Source organism: Eublepharis macularius, chromosome 12, assembly GCF_028583425.1.
Source record: "Eublepharis macularius isolate TG4126 chromosome 12, MPM_Emac_v1.0, whole genome shotgun sequence".
NCBI classification, from domain to species: Eukaryota; Metazoa; Chordata; class Lepidosauria; order Squamata; family Eublepharidae; genus Eublepharis; species Eublepharis macularius.
This window is the reverse complement of record NC_072801.1, coordinates 56817406-56837443: the sequence shown is the minus strand read 5'-3', so window position 1 is coordinate 56837443 and position 20038 is coordinate 56817406. Positions and strand designations below refer to the sequence as shown.

Below are 20038 nucleotides of genomic sequence, written 5' to 3'. Positions count from 1 at the left end.
GATATGCTCAGTCCCCCAAGTCCCAGAGATAAGGCATATCTGCTAAGCCTTTGGTTGCTTCTGACCCCTTGGGTCTAGTGGTAGATGAAGGTATCTTGTGTCTGAACATGGAGGTGGCATTTTTTGCTTCCATGGGCAGTAACCATTGATCGATTTGTCCTCTGAGCAGCCCTATCTAAAACTGGCCATTGCAACACACTCCAGCAGGGAGTTCCACAGGTTATCTGCCATGCCATGCAGAATAGAATAATGCCTCTCTGCTTATGTTGAACCCGCTGTTTGTAAATTTCCATGTATTTTCTAGTATATTTCAAGAATGAGCAATTAATTGACACTGAGAGATCTCTGTCTTTTGGTGCTACACCTCTGAAGATGCCAGTCACAGCTGCTGGCGAAACGTCAGGAACTACAATGCCAAGACCACGGCCATACAGCCCGGAAAATCCACAACAACGTTCTCTGGCCATGAAAGCCTTTGACAATATAATTAATTTTTCCTCGTCCACTTTCTCCACTTCACGTTGTACAAAACTTTATGCAGTTCCCCGGGCAACACTGTTCTCCCCTCCACCCCAAAGTATGAATTTCAGCCACTTAGGGCCCTGGTTTTCAAACTGTGCATGTTCCAATGAACCCTTTCGGAGCTGCAGCTGCCCATTGAATCCTGGACATATTTGGGACACAGACTCTGTCCCTGCACTTTGCAAGAGGAGAGGGGTAATTTCAGGCTAGCTGTGTGGCTTTGTGCTGCCCTTTATTTATCACTTCCCTCCTTCAATTTGGCATGCCTCTGCAACGGATATCTTGTGGTCATGAGTCCCACGTCCCACTTCCAACAACCAGCAAGTCAGTCTGTGCATTACCTTGGGAAGCATGGCAGAGACCAGGGCCATTTCCACACGGCTTACCTCTGCCCGTAACGACCTGGTAGATCGTGCAAAAAACATGGAAGATTGCATTTTCTTGTGAAATATTTGCGCGACGTCACGTCGCGCAAACCTCGCGCGAGAAAACACGATCTTCCGCATTTTTTTGCGCAATCTACCAGGTCGTTACGGGCAGAGGTAAGCCGTGTGGAAATGGCCCATGTGAAGAGTTTTCTCCTGTGAGATTCCCACCCCCCATGTTTCATTCCTAACATTGGTGAGGGGCTTGGGACATCATATGCAGGGGAAATCCCATGGGCAAGATGATATGCTTATTCCTTCTCCAGCTACCATTTCTCTCTAACTAAATCCCTTTGGACCTTTTAAAAGCTTTCTTTTTCTCACTGTATTCCCAAATAGGAGGAAAGCGGACTGCCTCTGTGTGTACGAATGCCCCATGCACAGCACACAGTGGTTTGGGACCACATGCTTGCTTGCTGAGATGTTATTCAGTTCTGCTTCGAACGGGTGGAAGGGGGGTGTTACTGTAAATTTCCACTTTCTTAAATGCTTCTTCTGAAGCAGCTCTGCTTTGTTTGTTCTCAGATGACAGACTGGGCTTGACGGAGCAACCTCAGAGGTTCCACTCCTATAGTGTGACCCTCTTTAAGGAAATACTTTTAAAAATCAGTGTTAAAAATCATTACAAGAGAAGAAAACAGGATGCAGTTCAGCTGGTTATTATTGGCCTCTTTGCAAACACATTTTTAGAATTGTCTCTGCTGCCATGGGGGCTAGAACCTTAGCGGTCTTGTCCACATAATCAAACCAGGGGAGCATAGAAAAATACCGGTGCCAGAGGGCTTTGTTGAAGCCAGTATTATAGGGGCAAGTATTAGCAGAAAGGCAGGGCATCAAAGTTCCTAATAAATAATAATAATACGGCTTCTTTGTACTCAGGAGAGAGGTGAGCTGTTGGCTCACCAGGTTGGTGCGAACCCCCAGAGCCATTCTCACTGCTAGCTGAGATCATTTTTATAAAGGAACCCATTTGAAAGTGAACTGTTAATGGCTATTAGCCATGTTTGCTTAGCAGAACCTCCGTGTTCAGGGGTAGTATACTTCAGAATATCAAATAATGGGGACAGAGACGTGGGGTTTTTGGAGGCGGGGGATTGGCTAATTTTTATTGACATGTTGGTATTAGCATTGTGTGCCATCCCAAGCAGGTTCTAGAGAGGCAGCACATAGATTTTCAAAGTAAATAAATACAGCAGGTCTTAGCTTTCATGGTTGGCTTGTAAGAGTCCAAGAGGCATTTTGTTCTCTGCTTTTGGCAATATGCTTTTCTGACCCAGCAGAGTCTTCGGTGTATATTTTGTAAAATTAATATCATTCATTCATTCATTCAAAGTTCCCCTTTCTCCCTGAGATCTAAGGCAGCTTACACAATGCAAGTGAAAATACAACATAATCAACAGCTAAGACATTCACCGAGCAAAGTACAAGGATGGACAACAGTTAGCAGATTCAGGGAAAGAGCTACATTAGGGTATGGTAGCAGGAGATTGGAAAAACAAGCTGCATGTGTCATATTTTGAATGCTCCCATACCTAAAAAAAGCTCCATAAGTGTTACTAAATTAGTGCAGAAGGAGGATCCAGCACTCAGCCTTTCTCCCTGGCGAGCTACTTTTCAACATGCAGGATTTTCTTTGATGTGACAGGGGCATTAAAACACGCCCCCCCCCCAGTCTGACAAGGGGTTTCCTACCAGAGTAGTGGGCTAAACTCATGGAGTTCATGTGATCTGGACTCTTCACCCGCATATTAATGCTCTTCCTTCTGTTTCCAGAGGAATGAAATCCAGACGCAGCGACCCACTCCTTTCTCTGTGGTGGTGGCCATTGACTTTGGCACGACGTCCAGCGGCTACGCTTTCAGCTTTGCCAATGACCCCGAGGCCATCCACATGATGAGGTATCTGTGCTGCCAGCAGAAATAAAGCGTAGGAGAGCTGAATTGACCCCTCCCCAATTCTCCTGACAATTCCCCCATGCAAGGTTTATTCCTGATGATTGAATGGTTAGGAACACCTTTGCAGATCAGGTGGGCAAGTTTGATATTCAGCATCTGCATTTGACGATAACACTTTTCCAGGACCTCTGTCACTTTACAGCTGACATGGCGGAGCAAACATTGAGGGTGGAGGCCGGAGGGTAGATTGGCCAGGGAGTCTGGGGGAGGCAGACTGTGTGCTACCTGGGGAGGGGGGTTGCATTCCTTGGGACTAACCCACAGCTGCTGGTCTCCCTTTCTTTACTCACTGAACGAACGGGCTCCTCTGGAGGACAAGAACTGCCAACATATAAGGGAAAACCCTGCCGGAAGTTTGGCAAAATTACTTGTCTAGTTAAAGATACTAATTACATACAAGTTGTTTTAAGGAATTTTACTATTTTGAAAGTTTTAAAAAGGGTTTTAAGAAAGTGCAATGTGCTAAAAGTGCTCAACGTGTCATAAATATAAGAAATATCAATACAAGTATAGACGCTCTCCAATATCTTTTCTATTGATCAGTATAAAGTCATATACAATAAATTAATGTATGAACAGGTGCAATGTCCATTAATCCTACGGGTGAAGAGAAAACGGTGAAAAGAAAATCAATAATATTAAGCTATTTTCCAATAATATTCCCACCACGACATGACTTTTTAGATACACATTGGAGAATCAATATCTTTCAGAGAAATATCCACCTATCAAGAGAAGACAAAAGATTGTGAGCAACCTTATAGACACTTTATCATTTACCTTCTGGATTCTTCTCAGTTTTCTCTTCACCAGTTGGATTAGCGAACTCCTCTGAATAAAGCACTTTGTGTGTCTTCAAAATTGCCTAAATATTATTCAATGCAACTTCAAGGTTGCCTTCACGAATCTCCTTCCACATCTAACTTGAAAACTTCAACTTTCTGATCTTGCATTTTGTGTTGTGTTGCCACATTTTGCATTTGGATTTGGCTTCCGTACCCACCTACGAAAGTGCACCCACCTTGACTTTTAAAGTGGAATGATTCCTGCCAACGGATGAGCTCTGCCACCTTGATCTTCAAACATCCTTTTTAAGCTGCAGAGGGTAACATCCACTTTCTCCACTCCCCCTACATAGGAAATGGGAAGGTGGAGACCCCGGAGTAGCCAACCAGAAGACCCCCACCAGCCTACTGCTGACTCCGGAGGGTGCTTTCCACAGCTTCGGCTACACGGCCAGAGATTACTACCACGACCTTGACCCCGAGGAGGCTCGGGACTGGCTGTACTTTGAAAAGTTTAAAATGAAGATCCACAGCACCAGTGTGAGTTAATTTTTTGTACCCTAATTTTCTTGGCGGTGGCGGGGAGAGGGGTTGAAAAGGGACTGAGGCATTGTGCTAAATTCACATTCCCGGAAATCAGTTTCTGATGAAGTTTCCCGAATGAAATCCCTATTTGGAACCAGAGATCCTGGGGTTTAGAACCCCTAAAGACGAGAATGCTTCTGAGCATGTGCAGACTGCCTTCACCAAAGGAACGTGCAGCCTGGGCTAGAGGTGCTTGGTTGATGCTTCTTATTTCCTGCTTGGAGCTAGGATTTGACAATGAAAACGGAACTGGAAGCCGTCAATGGGAAGAAGGTGCAAGCCTGGGAGGTCTTTGCTCACGCTCTCCGCTTCTTCAAACGGCAAGCGATGCAGGTAAAAGAAAGGCGTGGGGGGGGGGGAGTCCTGAGATTTGGGGGGGGGTCTGGGCAGAGCTATGTGGGGAGGAAGATGCCGTTCTTGGCTTGTCGGGAGAAGGCATCCTGCTTCCGTGCAAGGCCTTCCAATCTCCTCCCAAATTCCCTTCCCTGCCCGTCATCACGTCTCTGCCTTGTCTTTCTCTAAGAAGTCTCCCAAGATCTTTTTTGTCTCTCCTTTCTTCCAGTCCCCTTTTGAATTATTTTCCTGCTTTTGGAGACTACTAGAGATCTTTCTCATCCCATTCAACTGCATTTACTTGTCAACTCTACCCCACTTTTTATTCTTGAGCAGATATGGCTGCTGAGGAGCCTGAATTTGCAGGTTCCCTGTAGGCCTGTGCAGGCGCTTGCAAGAGCCACACCTGTTGAGCATCCACATTCTGCATGTGTCTTCTTTGGGATGGGATATCATTTGCAGAATTTGGATTTCTGAGGATTTTGGATTTCTTCCACTTTCTTTTTAAAAAGATATATTTTTAGCATGTTTGCACCATGCGTGTGGCCGAGTGAAAGGCCCTATAGATCAGGAGTGGCTCTTCAGTTTCTGCTCAGCTCTCTTTGTGGTCTTTGGTCTAGCTTTCCCTGCTGTGTGCCCCGGAGTGCCCTGACCTGGGTAGCCCAGGCGAGCCCGATCTCGTCAGATCTCAGAAGCTAAGCAGGGTCACCCTGGGTTAGTAATTGGATGGGAGACCTCCAACGAAGACCAGGGCTGCAGAGGCAGGCAACGGCCAACCCCCTCTGTTAGTCTCTTGCCATGAAAACCCCACCAGGGGTCACCATAAACCAGCTATGATTTGACAGCACTTTCCACCCCCCCCCCCGATATCCCAGAGTCTGCCTTGTTGGGGTAGTGGTCTCTCTGTGTGTCTGGGGCTGGGCCATTCTCTGGGGCTGGCCTTGCTTTGGACTGTCATGCTTTCTCCCAGGCACAGTCCTCTATGCCATCCGGTCCCTGGGCTGGGCCACCCAGAGAGCCTGGACTACCATCCCCTTCCATTATTGCAGGAACTTAAGGACCAGTGTCCAGCCTTGCCAGAGAAAGATGCCATCCGGTGGGTGATCACGGTGCCAGCCATCTGGAAACAGCCTGCCAAACAGTTCATGAGAGAGGCTGCGTATCTGGTGAGTCCAAAGCACATGGTCCCTGAGGTCTTCTTCCTGCTGCATGGCTGTGCCATCCCAGCAGAGCAGCGTCTGCAATCTGTCAGTTCTGTCCTCACAAGAAGGAGCGTAATCTGCAGATACCAAAGGGCTCTTTCCAATAAAGTTACAGGGGTAGCGGCTGATGGCAGCCAGAAGCAAGCCAAACCAAGCTCCGGTAGTGCTGGTAGCACGGCAGGGGCGCTTGGAGTGGACTCCGCTGGTCATAAGAAGAAAGGCTCACCTGTTGCCTCATCTTGGCTCAGATCTGGTTAGTAGTGGCACAGGAGGTGGTGGAGAATTTTGCCTTTGCCTTTGTCATGATTGGCACAGTCGGAGTCTGCGCCAAGAATGCCTGGAGGGCTGCCAGCAATGAAGAGGCCCCTCAGCTCAGCTTGCTCCTAGGCTGTTTGGACATCCCAGCACACCCCTGTCAGCCTGTGGGGCTCCCCATGACATGTTACTGTGTGGCCTTTATTTGGGGGACAGAGGCCTCAGGAGAGAAGTCCAGGGCTTTTGACTGGTCTGCACAGAAGCCCCCAGGCCAAATCCGACAAACTGCAGGTGGCCTCTGTTTGCACATAAGCCCAATTCATGGTTAATGCAGGAGGGGGAAGGTATGCTTGTACACCAAGAGAGGAGCAGTAGAGGGAAGCAGAGGCCTCCCTTCTCCCTGCCTTCTCCCATCAGGCTCCATCTCTTCAGCTGTTTTTGTTTCTAACCCGATTATGTCAGGTGTCCCCGAGTCTCTCTACACGAGACATCTTACATGGGAACACTCAAGTGTAGGGAGATGCAATGTTAGCCAGCAAGTGTAGTTTAAAAAGACAGTTTCACCTATCTACACAAGGGTAGTTTAAAAAGACAGAGCCAGCGGAGATCATCCTCAGAGGGTTTGTTAATTTCATTTCTGCTTCCCCAAGGGGAGGTGAAATTGACAGAGCCATCGGGGAGGTGAAGATGGCGTCAGGTAGCAATTTCCCTCCAGGCCAATTTGGCTAGGGATCCTGGTGGTGTTTTGCCATCTTCGGGGCATGGGGCAGAGGTCACGGGGTGTGTGGGGAGGGGAGCTAGTTGTGAATTTCCTGCATTGTGCAGAGGGTTGGACTAGCTGACCCTAGAGAGCCCTTCCAACCCTATGAGTCTATGATTCTATGAATCCTCTGAGGAGTGATCTCCGCCGGCTCTGTCTTTTTAAAACTAAGATGTCACATTTAGAGAGACTCTCAACCAAGCTGGAGGAATGAGCTCGGGGCAGTGGAGAATTTGGGGGTAGGCAGAATTCTGCTTTGTTCCCCCCGCTGATGTAAAAACCAACCCTTCATTACTGTGGAATAGGGCTGCCAACCCCAGAGTGAGAAATTCCTGGAGATTTCAGGAGGGAGCCAGGGGATGAAGCTCAGCTGGGAATTGGTGCCAGAGAGCCCCCCCCCCTCCAAAGAAGCCATTTTCTCCAGGGGAACTGAGCTCTGTAGTCCGGAGGTCAGTTGTAATTCTGGGAGATCTCCAGGCCTCACTTGGGGGTTGAGAACCATACTGAGGAATCCCTGCCTGTCTAGGGCTGCCAGGTCCAAGATGGGAAATTTGGGGAGTGGAGCCTGGAAATGGTGGGGTTCGGGGAAGAAGGGGGCCTCAGTGGGGTATAATGTCATAGAGTGCACCCTTCAAAGCAGCCATTTTCTCCAGGGTCATAGATCCAGAGGAGTTAGCCGTGTTAGTCTGTAGTTGCAAAATAGTAAAGAGTCCAGTAGCAACTTTTAGATTCACCAACTTTATTGTAGCATAAGCTTTCGAGAACCACAGCTCTGTTCATCAGATCTGCATCTGATGAAGAGAGCTGTGGTTCTCAAAAGCTTATGCTACAATAAAGTTGGTGAGTCTTAAAGGTGCTACCAGACTCTCCTATTTTCTCCAGGGGAATTGATCTCTGTCTTCTGGAGATCCGTTGCAATTCCTGGAGATGCCCAGCCACCACTCGGAGCCTGGCAACCCTATGCCTCTCCTTGGCCTTGCCCCACAGGTCTGTCGGGAGCAGCTTTGAGTTTCCTGGAATGGAGTTTGTGATAACAATGCAGGCTGGTTACTTTTAGGCGGCCTTGAGAATGGCGGGAAATGCAGGGCTTTGCTGGGCTGAAAGAAGCAGTCCAGTTTCTCGTTTCTTCCGTAATTCCTTTTTGTGTATCCTGCAGAGAGAGAGAGAGGAAAGCTGGAGCCAGGAGTGCCTCTTTACTGGTGGGCACGTGGAGTGTGGCAGGCTGTCTGCAGTGCCCGCTAATTTGCACGGACAGACCCTCCCCCCCCCATGCCAGACGCTGGCATCTGCACAAGACACACAGGCTGTGAGACGCCGCCGAGGCGCCCGCCCCACTCAGCGGTTTTGGCTGCTCTTGGCTTACAGTTTCTGCATTCTCTCGGCCCTCCCTTCTCCACATTTGGCTCCGGCAGGGAGCCAAGCACAGCCTGACACAGGCTAGAACTGTTGACATGCAAAGAATTGAGACCAGGAGTGTTGGCTGAGTTAAGGAACTGCTGCTTGCTTCGCGCCTAATCCAGAACCGGCGTTGCACCGTGGCCAAGAGCATTTCTGCATAGTTTGTGTTTTTGGTCCCCAGACCTCCTTTACAAAGGGGGCTGAAATCTTCAGTAAGAAAGCAGTGCCCCCTTTCAGAAGCGTTATTTTCATACTGTGAGTCTGTGTGCTTGAAATACCCGGTGTGGTTTTTTTAAAAGGCTGAAGTCCCCTCCTGGGGCTGCTCATACATGCTTGTGAAGCCGCCCTACCGAGCCAGCCCACCCGTTGCTCTCGTTGGTATTGGCAGCAGTTCTCCAGGGACCTTTTAAGTGGATGTGCTGGGCCCTGAATTTCCTACATGCTGCCTGCAAAGCGTGGAGCCACAGTCCCGCCCCTCCGATGGTCTTTGAGTCAAGCTACAAGTGACTCCTGACACAGGTTGGACACTTGTCGTACAGTCCATTTGGAAGCTTTGTTCTGCTACATGCTGATGAGCGGCACAAAGAAGTCCATGGCTCTTGCTGGGACACTTGGGCTGATTTCAACAGGAAATGAGTGACACTTTGGGGAGAGGTGGCCCCACCCAACAACTCCCAATAACTAAAACCAGGGCATGATTTTTACAATGGGTGGGAGGGAAAGAATGCAAACATTATTAAATAGTTTCAACTCAGTCCTTTCTACAGATCACGCTAAGAAACATATTTGTCCCCTGCTTGTCCTTTTTGGTGCTAACGTCACTGGCTTCGTAGGTCCCATGACACAAACTGGATCAATTCATCCTGAAATGGAGTGCGGGGGGGGGGAACTATCTATGTTTCCCTGAGCTCCTTGAAGGAGGGGGGGGGGTGCAGATAGCTCACTCACAGAGTGATTCTGCACACGTTGGATAATGCACTTCCAATCCTCTTTATAGATCATTTGGAACGGATTTTTTCGTGTGCAGAACAAAAAATCCACCTCAAACGATTGATAAAGTGCATTGAAAGTGCATTATCCAATGTGTGCGGAATCACTCATAGACAGGTTTTTTAGCCATGTGTCTAAAATCTCAAATGAGGCCATGAAGATCCACCACCACCACCCCTGCCCACCTTACCGAACAGTGCTTACCAGAGTTGCCAACTCTGGGTTGGGAAATCCCTGGAGATCTGTGGGTGGAGCCTGGGGAGGGGAGGAATGTCAATGGGGTATAACGTCATAGATTCTTTATTCCTTGAGCAAATGCCAATGATAATCTGTGATTGCTGTGAAAAAGAACTTTTGGAAATGGGGAAAATGGTCTGGACAACCCATCGTGATCACAGTGGAATCTACTCCTTTTAAGGAAAGTATTTCTGACCAACTGATATTGCCGCAGCACCAGCAGGAATAGTGGTCACAGCAACTACTGGATATTTATGAATGGATGGATTTTATGAATGATTTATCTGCACTTGACACTTTACTGCTATTCCTACGGTTATAAATTGCTTGGAGATTAGAATGTACCAGACTGGGCTAGTGCAATAATTTAGTACAAATTTAACTGTAGAGATATGAAATGTTTACCTTGCACTAGCACTCTATTGATTTGAGTTACTTGTGGGTCAGCATAACTGGCTAGTATGTTGCCATTAAGCTGGAGGCTTTACTAAAACTTTGTATAAGGGTTGTAATCGACAGATTTGTGAATATACTGTTGTACCAAACATTATTGTAATTATTATTGAATAAGGCTAGAGATTGGCACAAACTGGGAAAACGGCGGTTCATCGCAGTTTGTGGTTCATCGCATTTCATGAACCACGAACTGGCATGAAATTACCCCGTTCGCAAACCAATTTTTTTGGTTTGTGAATACGTCTCTTCTGGGTCAGCAGAAGGTCTGCAGAATGCCCACCCTCTCCCGTTGCCTAGGAAACCGATTGATCAGTGCCAGGCTGTCCGCAGTGACGAACCGAAAAATGAACCAAACGAAACGCCCTAAAAATCAAACCGCCCTAAAAATCGTCACGGATCGTCACAGTTCGTCAGAAATGCCCTCCGACGAACTGCTGGTTTGCGAACATCAAACCGGCCTGGTTTGTGATGAACTTATTTCGGTTAATCCCCACCTCTAAATAAGACTCACGAGAGCACAACAATAAAGGTTGTTTTTTGTGAAAGCTTTATTATGGTATACAGCACAATTAACAAACCGTGGTTCGCTTTGTTTCTTAGTTCGTTTTCATGATTCTGTGTTGCTGTTACATACTCGTCATGATACTGTCTTCAAGTTGTACCACCTGGAGGTTGGCAACCCTCACTGATGACAGTCTTCCCATTTCTTCTTGTTCTCTCAGGCTGGGCTGGTTCCATCAGAGACCCCAGAGCAGCTGCTGATCGCCCTTGAGCCAGAAGCCGCCTCTATCTACTGCCGGAAGCTGCGGCTCAACCAGCTGATAGACCTTAGCTACAAGCCGCAGGCCAACGGCCTCTCACCGGACCTTCCCATTGACTCCAGCTTTAGACAAGGTAAGTGAGGGGTGTGCATTCGGTGGCTGGGAATCGAGGAGGTCACTGCGAGCAGGACTTTGCGTGTAGTTTTGGTTGGGAGGAAAGACTTGTCAGTTTGCAGGCTTCACATAGCCCGACATGAGTTGTTATTATTTTGGACTGACAACGCAGCCTTATCCGCACGCATCTGGGGCCGGCGGCAGCCTTTAAGGGGACCAGATGAATGTAATTCACCAGGCAAAGCTTTAGGAATTCCCCCTCTTGAGTTCTGCTGAAAGCAAACTTGGGGGCAAATCTGGCTGGTCCTGCTGAGCAAAACATCTGTGGAAAAGTGAATTTCAAGGAGGAGATTTGCACATCTGTTTTCCTTCCATGCAGTCGTTTTGTCCTTTTGAATAATATGGATGCTCTTAAACTTTCCAGCTGACCTGGAGGGCCGAACCTGGTGGGTCTTTTTAGGGAGGGACGCTGGACAGGAACATAGGCATAGGTAAAGTTGGTGCTCCCAAATCTTTCTAGTGGGGTAGGGGGCAGTGCTGCTTTGCAGGCTGTTCTTTCAGGCTGAACAGATGTGGGGGGGCATGGCTATTGCTTACCTCCCCCAGTAAAAGAGATGGGATGGGACATCAGTAGCTTGGCCCACTCCAGGCAACATTGTTCCCTGTGTTTCTTTCTGGTGTGGGGGGGCATGGATAAGGGGCTGTCCCCCATGTCTCCAGAGAATCCAGTCGAGTCTCCAGACTTTCCAGTGAAGGAGATTCTTTATACCTTTGGCTCTCCAGCCTGCTTGGAACCCGGGAATTCTCTGCCAGGATAATTGGTATGTTGATCTAGGATTCGGGTGCTTAGCTTTGTCATGAAACCCACCACTTGAGCCTAGGCCAGTCCATCTCAGCCTAACCCACCTCGCTAGGTTGTTGTCATTGGACAGGGCCTCATCCAATGGTCTTATGTACTGTAAGAGCTGAATGGAACCTCCATGTTCAGAGGCAGTATACCCCTGAGCACCAAATGTTTGTGACAAAGAGAGGAGAGATTTTTGCAGGCCTCCCTGATTGACTGGTTGGTCAGTCCTAGAACAAGAATGCTAAACTATGCAAATTGTTGGTCTGATCTAACAGTATAATTCTTAAGGAGGAGGGAGGCGAGAGCAGCTTTCCTCTCAGAGAAGCTGGGCCCAATGAATCGCATTGGGTTAGCTGCCATCACAATATCCTGTGGCAGTGAGTTCCACGGGTGGGTTGTGCATGTTGCGAAGCAGCTCCACGCACCCAGCTCCAGACAGATTTTCCCTCCATGGCTGTCTTCTGACGGAAACTCTTTGCTTTAAGCCCTGGAAAGCAACGGTTTATATTAAGATTTCACATCTGCCTTTCATTTGACTTTATTAGCAGAACAAACCACAGCTAATAAAATCTTGATTGTTGCCAAAGGCTTTGCAGAGGCTGCTGTGCCTCAGCCAATCAAAAAGGGGCAGATTTCGGTGGGGCTGATCTTTAGTCATTGCGGAAGGGGTTTGAGGTGGTACAGCCATTTTCTACAATCTGACTTGACAACTTGCGGGCAGAAATTAGCTCTGGGAAAATGTTTGGGGGTGGGGTAACTTCAGATGGCCTGTCACCTCAGGTCTAGGGTTGCCAACTCTGAGTTGGTAAATTCCTGGAGATTTGAGGGGGGGGTGAATCCTGGAGCGGGCAGGATTTGAATAGGGGAGGGACCTCAACAAGGTATAATGCCAAAGAGTCCACCTTCCAAAGCACCCGTTTTCTCCTGGGGAACTGATTTTTCTAGTCTGGAGACGTTATAATTTCCAGGAGATCTCCAGGCCCTTCCGGGAGGTTGGCAACTCTACCCAGAAATTGTCCTCTTTGGTGGCTCTGAGGTGCTTCAAATGTGACCTCCTCTGACTGGCTCGAGGTCTGTGCTGTTTGCCTTATAAACACGAACCTGAAATCCTAGACAGGCATTTCTCTCTGCAGTCTAGTTGCCTACCTCCCTCTTGACAAGAGTGGGGAAAAGTTTTTTTTCCAAATAGGAAGGAGACTTAGCCAGGGCAGGAGGTTCATTGCGCCCTCTTTTAGCTGCAGAGGAGGTGGGGCACCCAAACTCTTCCAGCCCCATGGCCCACCACCTGCCCTGCCCTGAAATCTTGCTCTCACGCAAGGATCTCTGGATGCTACTTGAGCATCATTCCAGAGCAGATTTGGACTGCTTGGTGTAGAGACAGTTTGGCGTAGTGGTTTAGAGCGTGGGACTCTAATCAGGAGAGCCAGGTTTGATTCCCCACTCCTCCGCTTGAAGCCAGCTGGGTGACTTTGGGTCAGTCACAGCTCTCTCGGTGCTCTCTCAGTCCCACCCACCTCACAGGGTGTTTTGTTGTGGGGATAATAATAACATACTTTGTAAACTGCTCTGAGTGGGCATTAAGTTGTCCTGAAGGGCGGTATATAAATTGAATGTTGTTGTTGGGGGTTCCTGAACTGCTACAGAACAAAACCCAGGTAGCTGAATTGGTTCAAGGTATTTGCTCACCCCAAGCAAGACACCCTGTCCCCTCCTGGGCTTCATGAAAGACTGGCAGGCCCCTCCCGTGCCATGGATGGCAGGGAATTATGTGGACCTGTGGTCCTTCAGCATTCTCCTCCAGTGGGTGGCATGGGTGGAGAGGGGGTACTTCCCCTCTGGTTTTTGGTAAAATCCATCCCACCTTCTGCTTCTGTCTTTCTAGAGTCAATCTTATTTTTGTGGAAAATGGTGCCCGTTTCTGGAACGCCGACTCCAAGGAAGAGTTGGGTTCCCATTTGGAATTCTGGTGCCAGATTCCGATTGGCTGGCACAAAATGCCTGCTGGTTGGGCCTCTTGCTCCAGGGCAGGAGCTGAGCTAGATGCCGGAAGCCAAAACTGCAGGGCAACTGCTGATCCTGGAAAATCCTTGTTCGGTTATCCAACAGAATCACTGGTAAATAGGGACTGTTGAAAGTCCTGATTCAGATCTGCACTGCAATGCCAGGAGGGGGCCCCAATCCCCTCCTGAGTCTGCGACGTATCTCCACCCCCCCCCCCCGGTTAAAGCATTTGACCATAGATGGAAGGCCAAGGTCCTTAAATTTACTCCATCTCATCCATGCATTCTGCGTTTTAAAGCACAATCCATGTCCTGATCTCGGTTGGTTTCACTTGCTGGGTGCCTTTTCTTTTCCTGCTGCCTCACCTCCGGACTCTTTGCCCCGCAGCCCGAGAGCAGCTGAGACGTTCCCGGCACAGCAGAACCTTCCTGGTGGAGTCTGGAGTGGGCGAGCTTTGGGCCGAAATGCAGGCAGGTAGGATCCAATGGAAGAACTCCATTGAGTGGGGGGGGGGAGGCCTTGGCCCATCCAAGGGAAACGGAGGAGGGATCGTGAGAGGGCTCGTTCACGGGAACCGTGTGCAGGTGGATTTAAAGGATGCTCAGGGTGGTGACCCGGGGAGGAAAGGTCTTGTTTGGTGGCTGTGCGGGCGTCTCTCTTCACCAGCTGATCTTCCATCCAGTTCCAGGCTCTGGCTCTCAGACTTAACTAAGAGCCAAAACCCAAGAGCCCTTTGGCTGTCACTGCTAGGCTTGTGCCCAAGGGCTCCTGACTCTGGGCACGGCTAGGCCTTAAATTCCTGTGTGCAGTGAGGAAAGCGAACTCCCCGAGGTGCGACTGAGCTGCTGCTAATTAGCAGGATCTTCTGGAGTTCATTCTTTGTCTGCCTTTCAGTGCCCTTTGCCTCGTCTGCCCTTTGGTATCCCTTGCCTAAAGAGTTTTTGGCCTCATTAATTTTTTTTACGTGCAATTTGAAAAATGTTAACCGAGTATATCTGAAAGATTTGGTCTTGTGGCAGTTCTGATCTATCCATCAGTGCAGGAAGAGAAACTGAAATTATTTCAGTTTAGCCGTCGTTCAGAGTAAAACACGAATGTTTTTTTGGGGGGGCATATGGGCAAGCATTATCTTGGGATTTGTTGTTTCAGTACTTCAGAAACATTCTCTACCTCTCCGTAAATCTGTTTGCGATCTGAGATGGTCCTCACCGTTTAGTAATAAAGAGCACCTTTAAGACAGACCAAATTTATTGTGGCATAAGCTTTTGAGAACCACAGCTCTCTTCATCAGATGCATCTAACAATGCATCTGATGAAGAGACCTGTGGTTCTCGAAAGCTTATGCTACAATAAAGTTGGTAAGTCTTAAAGTCTGACGATGCATCTGACAAAGAGAGCTGTGGCTCTCGAAAGTTAAGCTACAATAAAGTTGGTTAGTCTTAAAGGTGCTACTGGACTCTTAATTATTTTGCGACTACAGACTAACAGGGCTAACTCCTCTGGATCTCTCACCATTTAGGTAATGCTCAGTGCTAAAGCCGACCAAATCTTCTGAGCCCTCCCTGGTGGCATAATTGCCCTTTCCACTAAGAAGCTGGGCATCTTTTAGCCGCTAAAAGCCAATTCATTACCAGTTTTAAATCAAGTAAAATCAATAAAAATCACAGTTGTTCAACCATAGCAAAGGCAAAAGGAGACTCTAGCCAGAAGCTGCTGACTGTAATTCATGGAGGCCTTGGATTGCATTTCTCCAAAGAGCAGAAAAGGATTTGCCTCCCACTAGAAAGCTTAATTGGCTTAGCAATCGGTAGGGAGGTTGTTATTGCTAATTTAGTGTGAACAGCCACTTTGTTTTGCTTGAATATGCAAGCTGTGGGGCGGGGTGGGGGGCAATGTGGAAATTCCACCCCACCCCAGGATTCTATCCAGAGCTTGAATGATTCGTTTCTCTTCCCTCCCGTTTTTTGCCTCCTGCAGCATGCTGTGTCCCCATCAGGCCACCTTCCGGCCCTGTTTTGCTCAGAATACATATTTTTCTGCATAGCACGGGTGTCCCAGCTGGGAGACCCCCCCTACTTTGTCTGGGTGGCCCTATTGGGTGGCTTTTGCCATTCACACCGTAACTAGACAGTTTACTGTTTGGCACAGTGATTTGAGTTTTGCAACGAAATGCCACAACACAGACCTCTTTCGTTTCATGGGTCTTTGACTGTGACGTTCACAATTTTCCCCCTGATAACTGGGAGGGTGGATATATATAATGAGGTATAAAAGTTTGCAACCAAGATCATACTCCTTGCATGATGGATCTAATGAAGTGGGTTCTAGACAATGAAATAATCTGTCCTTTGATCCAGAGGAGTTAGCCGTGTTAGTCTGTAGTAGCAAAATCAAAAAGAGTCCAGTAGCACCTTTAAGACTAACCAATTTTATTTTATTGTAGCATAAGCTTTCGAGAATCAAGTTCTCTTCATCAGATGTTCAAGTTCTCTTCATCAGATGTTCGGATCAGGCATCTGATGAAGAGAACTTGATTCTCGAAAGCTTATGCTACAATAAAATAAAATTGGTTAGTCTTAAAGGTGCTACTGGACTCTTTTTGAATCTGTCCTTTGTAAGCCCGTGGACTTCAGTGGACGTAGAAGAGTGTAACAGTGTTGAGGGGGGACTGAAAATCTGGTTGGTCTTTGAGATACTTGGACAGGCTGCCACGGTTCCTGCTCTGGAATTCCATGCCAGCGTCTCCATCCAAAGAACCCGGCAATTTTCAGGATCCGATGAAAACCGTTCTCTCTTTGGATCTCAGATCACATGATGTATTTCCCTCCATCATATCTGTAGCCAAGTCCAGAATGGATGAGGAAAACCAGCTTAGAGCATAGGAGGGCACCAGGTGCTCAGCTGTAATCTGGTCTGGGAGCTGTAATCCGATAGGTGATCAGTGTGAGGGACGATTCCATGACAAATCTACTTGGGGGAAGAACAAGATTAGAGTCCTGTAGCACCTTAAAGACCAACTAGATTTCCAGGGTGTAAGCTTTCAAGAATCAAAGTTCCCTTTGTCAGCTTTGACTTTTGACATTTCATACCCTGGAAATCCAGTTAATCCTTAAGGTTCTACTGGACCCAGATCTTGCTGTTCTTCTGCAGATCTACAAGGCTACCCACCTGAAACTATTTTGGGAAGTTTCCTGCAGTCCACTCTAGTTGTGATCCAAAGCCTTCAATTTTCCTAACAACTTCAGAATACCTCCAGGGCTTTTTTTCAGCGGGAACGCGGGGGAACGGAGTTCCAGAACCTCTTGAAAATGGTCACATGACTGGTGGCCCCGCCCCCTGATCTCCAGACAGAGGGGAGTGTAGATGGCCCTCCGCGCCGCTTGGCGGCACGGAGGGCCATCTACACTCCCCTCTGTCTGGAGATCAGGGGGCGGGGCCACCAGCCATGTGACCATTTTCTCTGAGAGCAACCCACTGAGTTCCACCACCTCTTTCCCTAGAAAATAAGCCCTGAGAATACCTAAGAATTCTCTGTTTTGATCAGGGAAGAACATCCCTGGGGGAGAGGCTTGCTTTGGGATTGCAGAGCAGCGTGCATCTCTTTAGGTGCCTTGCAAAGAATTAATATTGACACAGAACCCAGTGAACAACAGTTTGTTTGATTCAATGATTTTATAGTCCGCCTTTCTCACTGAGACGCAGGGCGGATTACACAGTGTGAATTAACAGCCAGTTTCAAGGACATTTAAAAAAACATGCAATAAGTCTATACATGCAAATTTGCAAGGATGTAAAACCAGCAGAAATCTAATGCTGAAATAGGTGTTGGGGTTTAATTAGCAGAGTAATTTAGTGCACGGTAGGATATAAGAAGAACAGACTCCAATGTTTTAGTTCTAGAAAAATACTAAATATTAGGATGAAGGGTACATTTAGTGAGAACATTAAAAAATAGCTAACTTACTGACTGCTACAGCCTGATGGTCGAACTAGAACTCAAAACAATCCATACAAAGACTGAACAGAGACTAAACTGAGGACTGTCTTAGGACTAAACAAAGAGCAATAAACCCTTTGTATATGCTAGTTAATTACCCCCCCAATAAACTGGTTGCCCAATAGCGAATCCTAGATCTCTTCCGTAAGCATAAAGACTTCCCTTTCTATGGTGGGAACCTTAACTCGACAGCTAAGTGGTCCTATGCAAAATAGTTGGGTAACTAAACAAACAGAACAACAATTTAACTCTTTCATGACTGCATGTAGGGCACTTGCTGAAATCCCAACAATAAGCAATTCTACCAACAATATATTAAACAATGTAAAATGACCTCTGCACACAGATGAGGCCCAGGTGTGAAAGCAGTTTTGCAGTTAGGCTGGCAGGGCGATTGGAACTGGCCCCCTCTCCTGGCCGATTATTGGGGCGGCGGAGCTGGCCTCACTGACACATGGCTCTCCTTCAAGGATGTGGCCCCTTCCCCTTTTCTGGAGTGGGAAAGCGGACGAGGTCATTGGCTGCGCTTTCCTCGTAGTAAATTATTGTGCATTGGGCCAGCGGGTAGGGCCATGACATCAGTGCAGAGAGGAAAAGCAGGCTGGTTCTCCCAACAATGGAGGGAAGGAGGGGGGAGAGCAGACAGCCTGCCCAAAGCCCGGCCTGGCTTCCTCCTCCCCTAACAACCAGGCAGTTCTTTCCGGTTTTAAAAAAAGGTGTTCACACTTAGTTTTCCAAAACTTGCATTCTCCCTTGAAGACATCTGGGCAGACGCCTGTTTTATATGCTGCTAAACAGTGTTGTCCCTTGGGGGGAAGCGATCTCTGTAGAAATGTCAAGATGTGTGTGTGTGGATTGAGTAGGAAGCCACGGTGGAGAGAGGGTGGGGAGTGGGGATTTCCTCGTATGGAGGAAGCTGCCCTACCCAGAGCTACACTGCGGATCTCGTGCATCCCGGAGGTATCAGCAGGCTCAGGCAAGAGGCCCCTCCTGCTTGAGAAACAAGTGCATCAAAGGCACTTTTTAAATTTTAAAAAAAGCAAATCAAAGCTAAAAGTAGAATGGATGGGGTGGGGCCCCAGGGCACAAGCAATGGATCTGGCTAGTGGTGCCTGGCAGTAGAGGAGCCGGGTGGCCTGGAGGCGTGCCAAGGGTGTGGCCCCTCGGAATCCTTTAGGGTGCTGGCGGGGGACTTCTTTGGCATTGCTGTGCAGTGGGAGGCAGGGAGACGTCTGGTGGTTGTCTTGGTGTCCCCTCTCTCTGATTGCCAGCTCTAGGTGGGGACTGGAGATCTCCCAGAATTGCCACTGACCTCCATCCAACAGAGATCAATTCCCCTGGAGAAAATAGTAGTCCAGTAGCACCTTTATGGCTAACCAACTTTATTGTAGCATAAGCTTTTGAGAACCACAGCTCTCTTCATCAGATGCAACCGTCAGGTTGCATCTGATGAAGAGAGCTGTGGTTCTCGAAAGCTTATGCTACAATAAAGTTGCATCTGATGAAGAGAGCTGTGGTTCTCTAAAGCTTGTGCTACAATAAAGTTGGTTAGTCTCAAAGGTGCTACTGGACGCTTTACTGTTTCGCAACTACAGACTAACACGGCGAAGTCCTCTGGATCTATGACCCTGGAGAAAACGGCTGCTTTGGAGGGTGGTCTGTATGGCGTTATACCCAGCTGAGGTCCCTCCCCTCCCCCAACCTCCCTCCCCCTCTGCAAGCTCCACTCCTAAATCTCCAGGTGTTTCGCAAGTGTGAGTCGGCAACCCTACCTGGGATGCAGCACACCTGCCCAGTTAAAGGGTCTTGCTGGCATCAAGTGCCATGCCCGAGGCTGCTTCCACTCTTTGCCCCCCAAAGTCTTCCAGGGGACAGCAGAGCTTGCTAGGACGCTGTGTCAAGCAGAGCTGTAGAATTAGATCCAAGCCTGCCCTTGGCATGTTTTCCTTCCCCATCGAGGAGCAGCCCAAGAAATCCATCCTCCCCCTCCCCCTGCCTTTCCTTGCATGGAGAGCAAGCCCTTCTTCCCAGCAATCCAAACAGACCCGGGTGTGTTTGGGAGGCCTCCTCCTCCACTTGAGGGTTTCCATCTGGGCCCTGTTGACGAAGGAGGCCCTGTTGACTTTGGACCCTCTCCCAGGCTGCCTCCTCCTTCAGGAAACCGCCAATGGCCAGGCGAGGCCCATGCTGGGCACAGAATTTATGAAGCTACCTTGTGCTGTGTTGGGGCTGGAGAAGCCCAGCTCACCCCAGCCGCAGGCAGAGAGAGCGCTTTCTCGGTGACCCAGGGTGCTTCGTGACAGGAGGTGCCTGAGATGGAACGTGGCACCCGATGGCACCCTCTCCAGCATATCAGGGATAAAATTTGGGACCTCTTGTTCGCAACACCCTTTCTCAGACCCCGGATCGCAGACC

At 48.4% G+C, this 20038-nt stretch overlaps 1 protein-coding gene across 2 annotated transcripts in view; it reads left to right on the top strand.

Moving 5' to 3' along the window:
• The window catches only part of LOC129338323 (heat shock 70 kDa protein 12B-like), a 51405-nt gene that overhangs the window by 18599 nt on the left and 12768 nt on the right, over positions 1-20038 (top strand). For both annotated transcript variants that reach the window (XM_054992451.1, XM_054992449.1), the window contains exons 4-9: positions 2721-2845; positions 4041-4227; positions 4501-4605; positions 5655-5771; positions 10626-10797; positions 14014-14100. In XM_054992451.1, coding sequence (XP_054848426.1) covers positions 2721-2845; positions 4041-4227; positions 4501-4605; positions 5655-5771; positions 10626-10797; positions 14014-14100 — 793 coding nt within the window. The remainder of the gene's footprint in view (positions 1-2720; positions 2846-4040; positions 4228-4500; positions 4606-5654; positions 5772-10625; positions 10798-14013; positions 14101-20038) is intronic.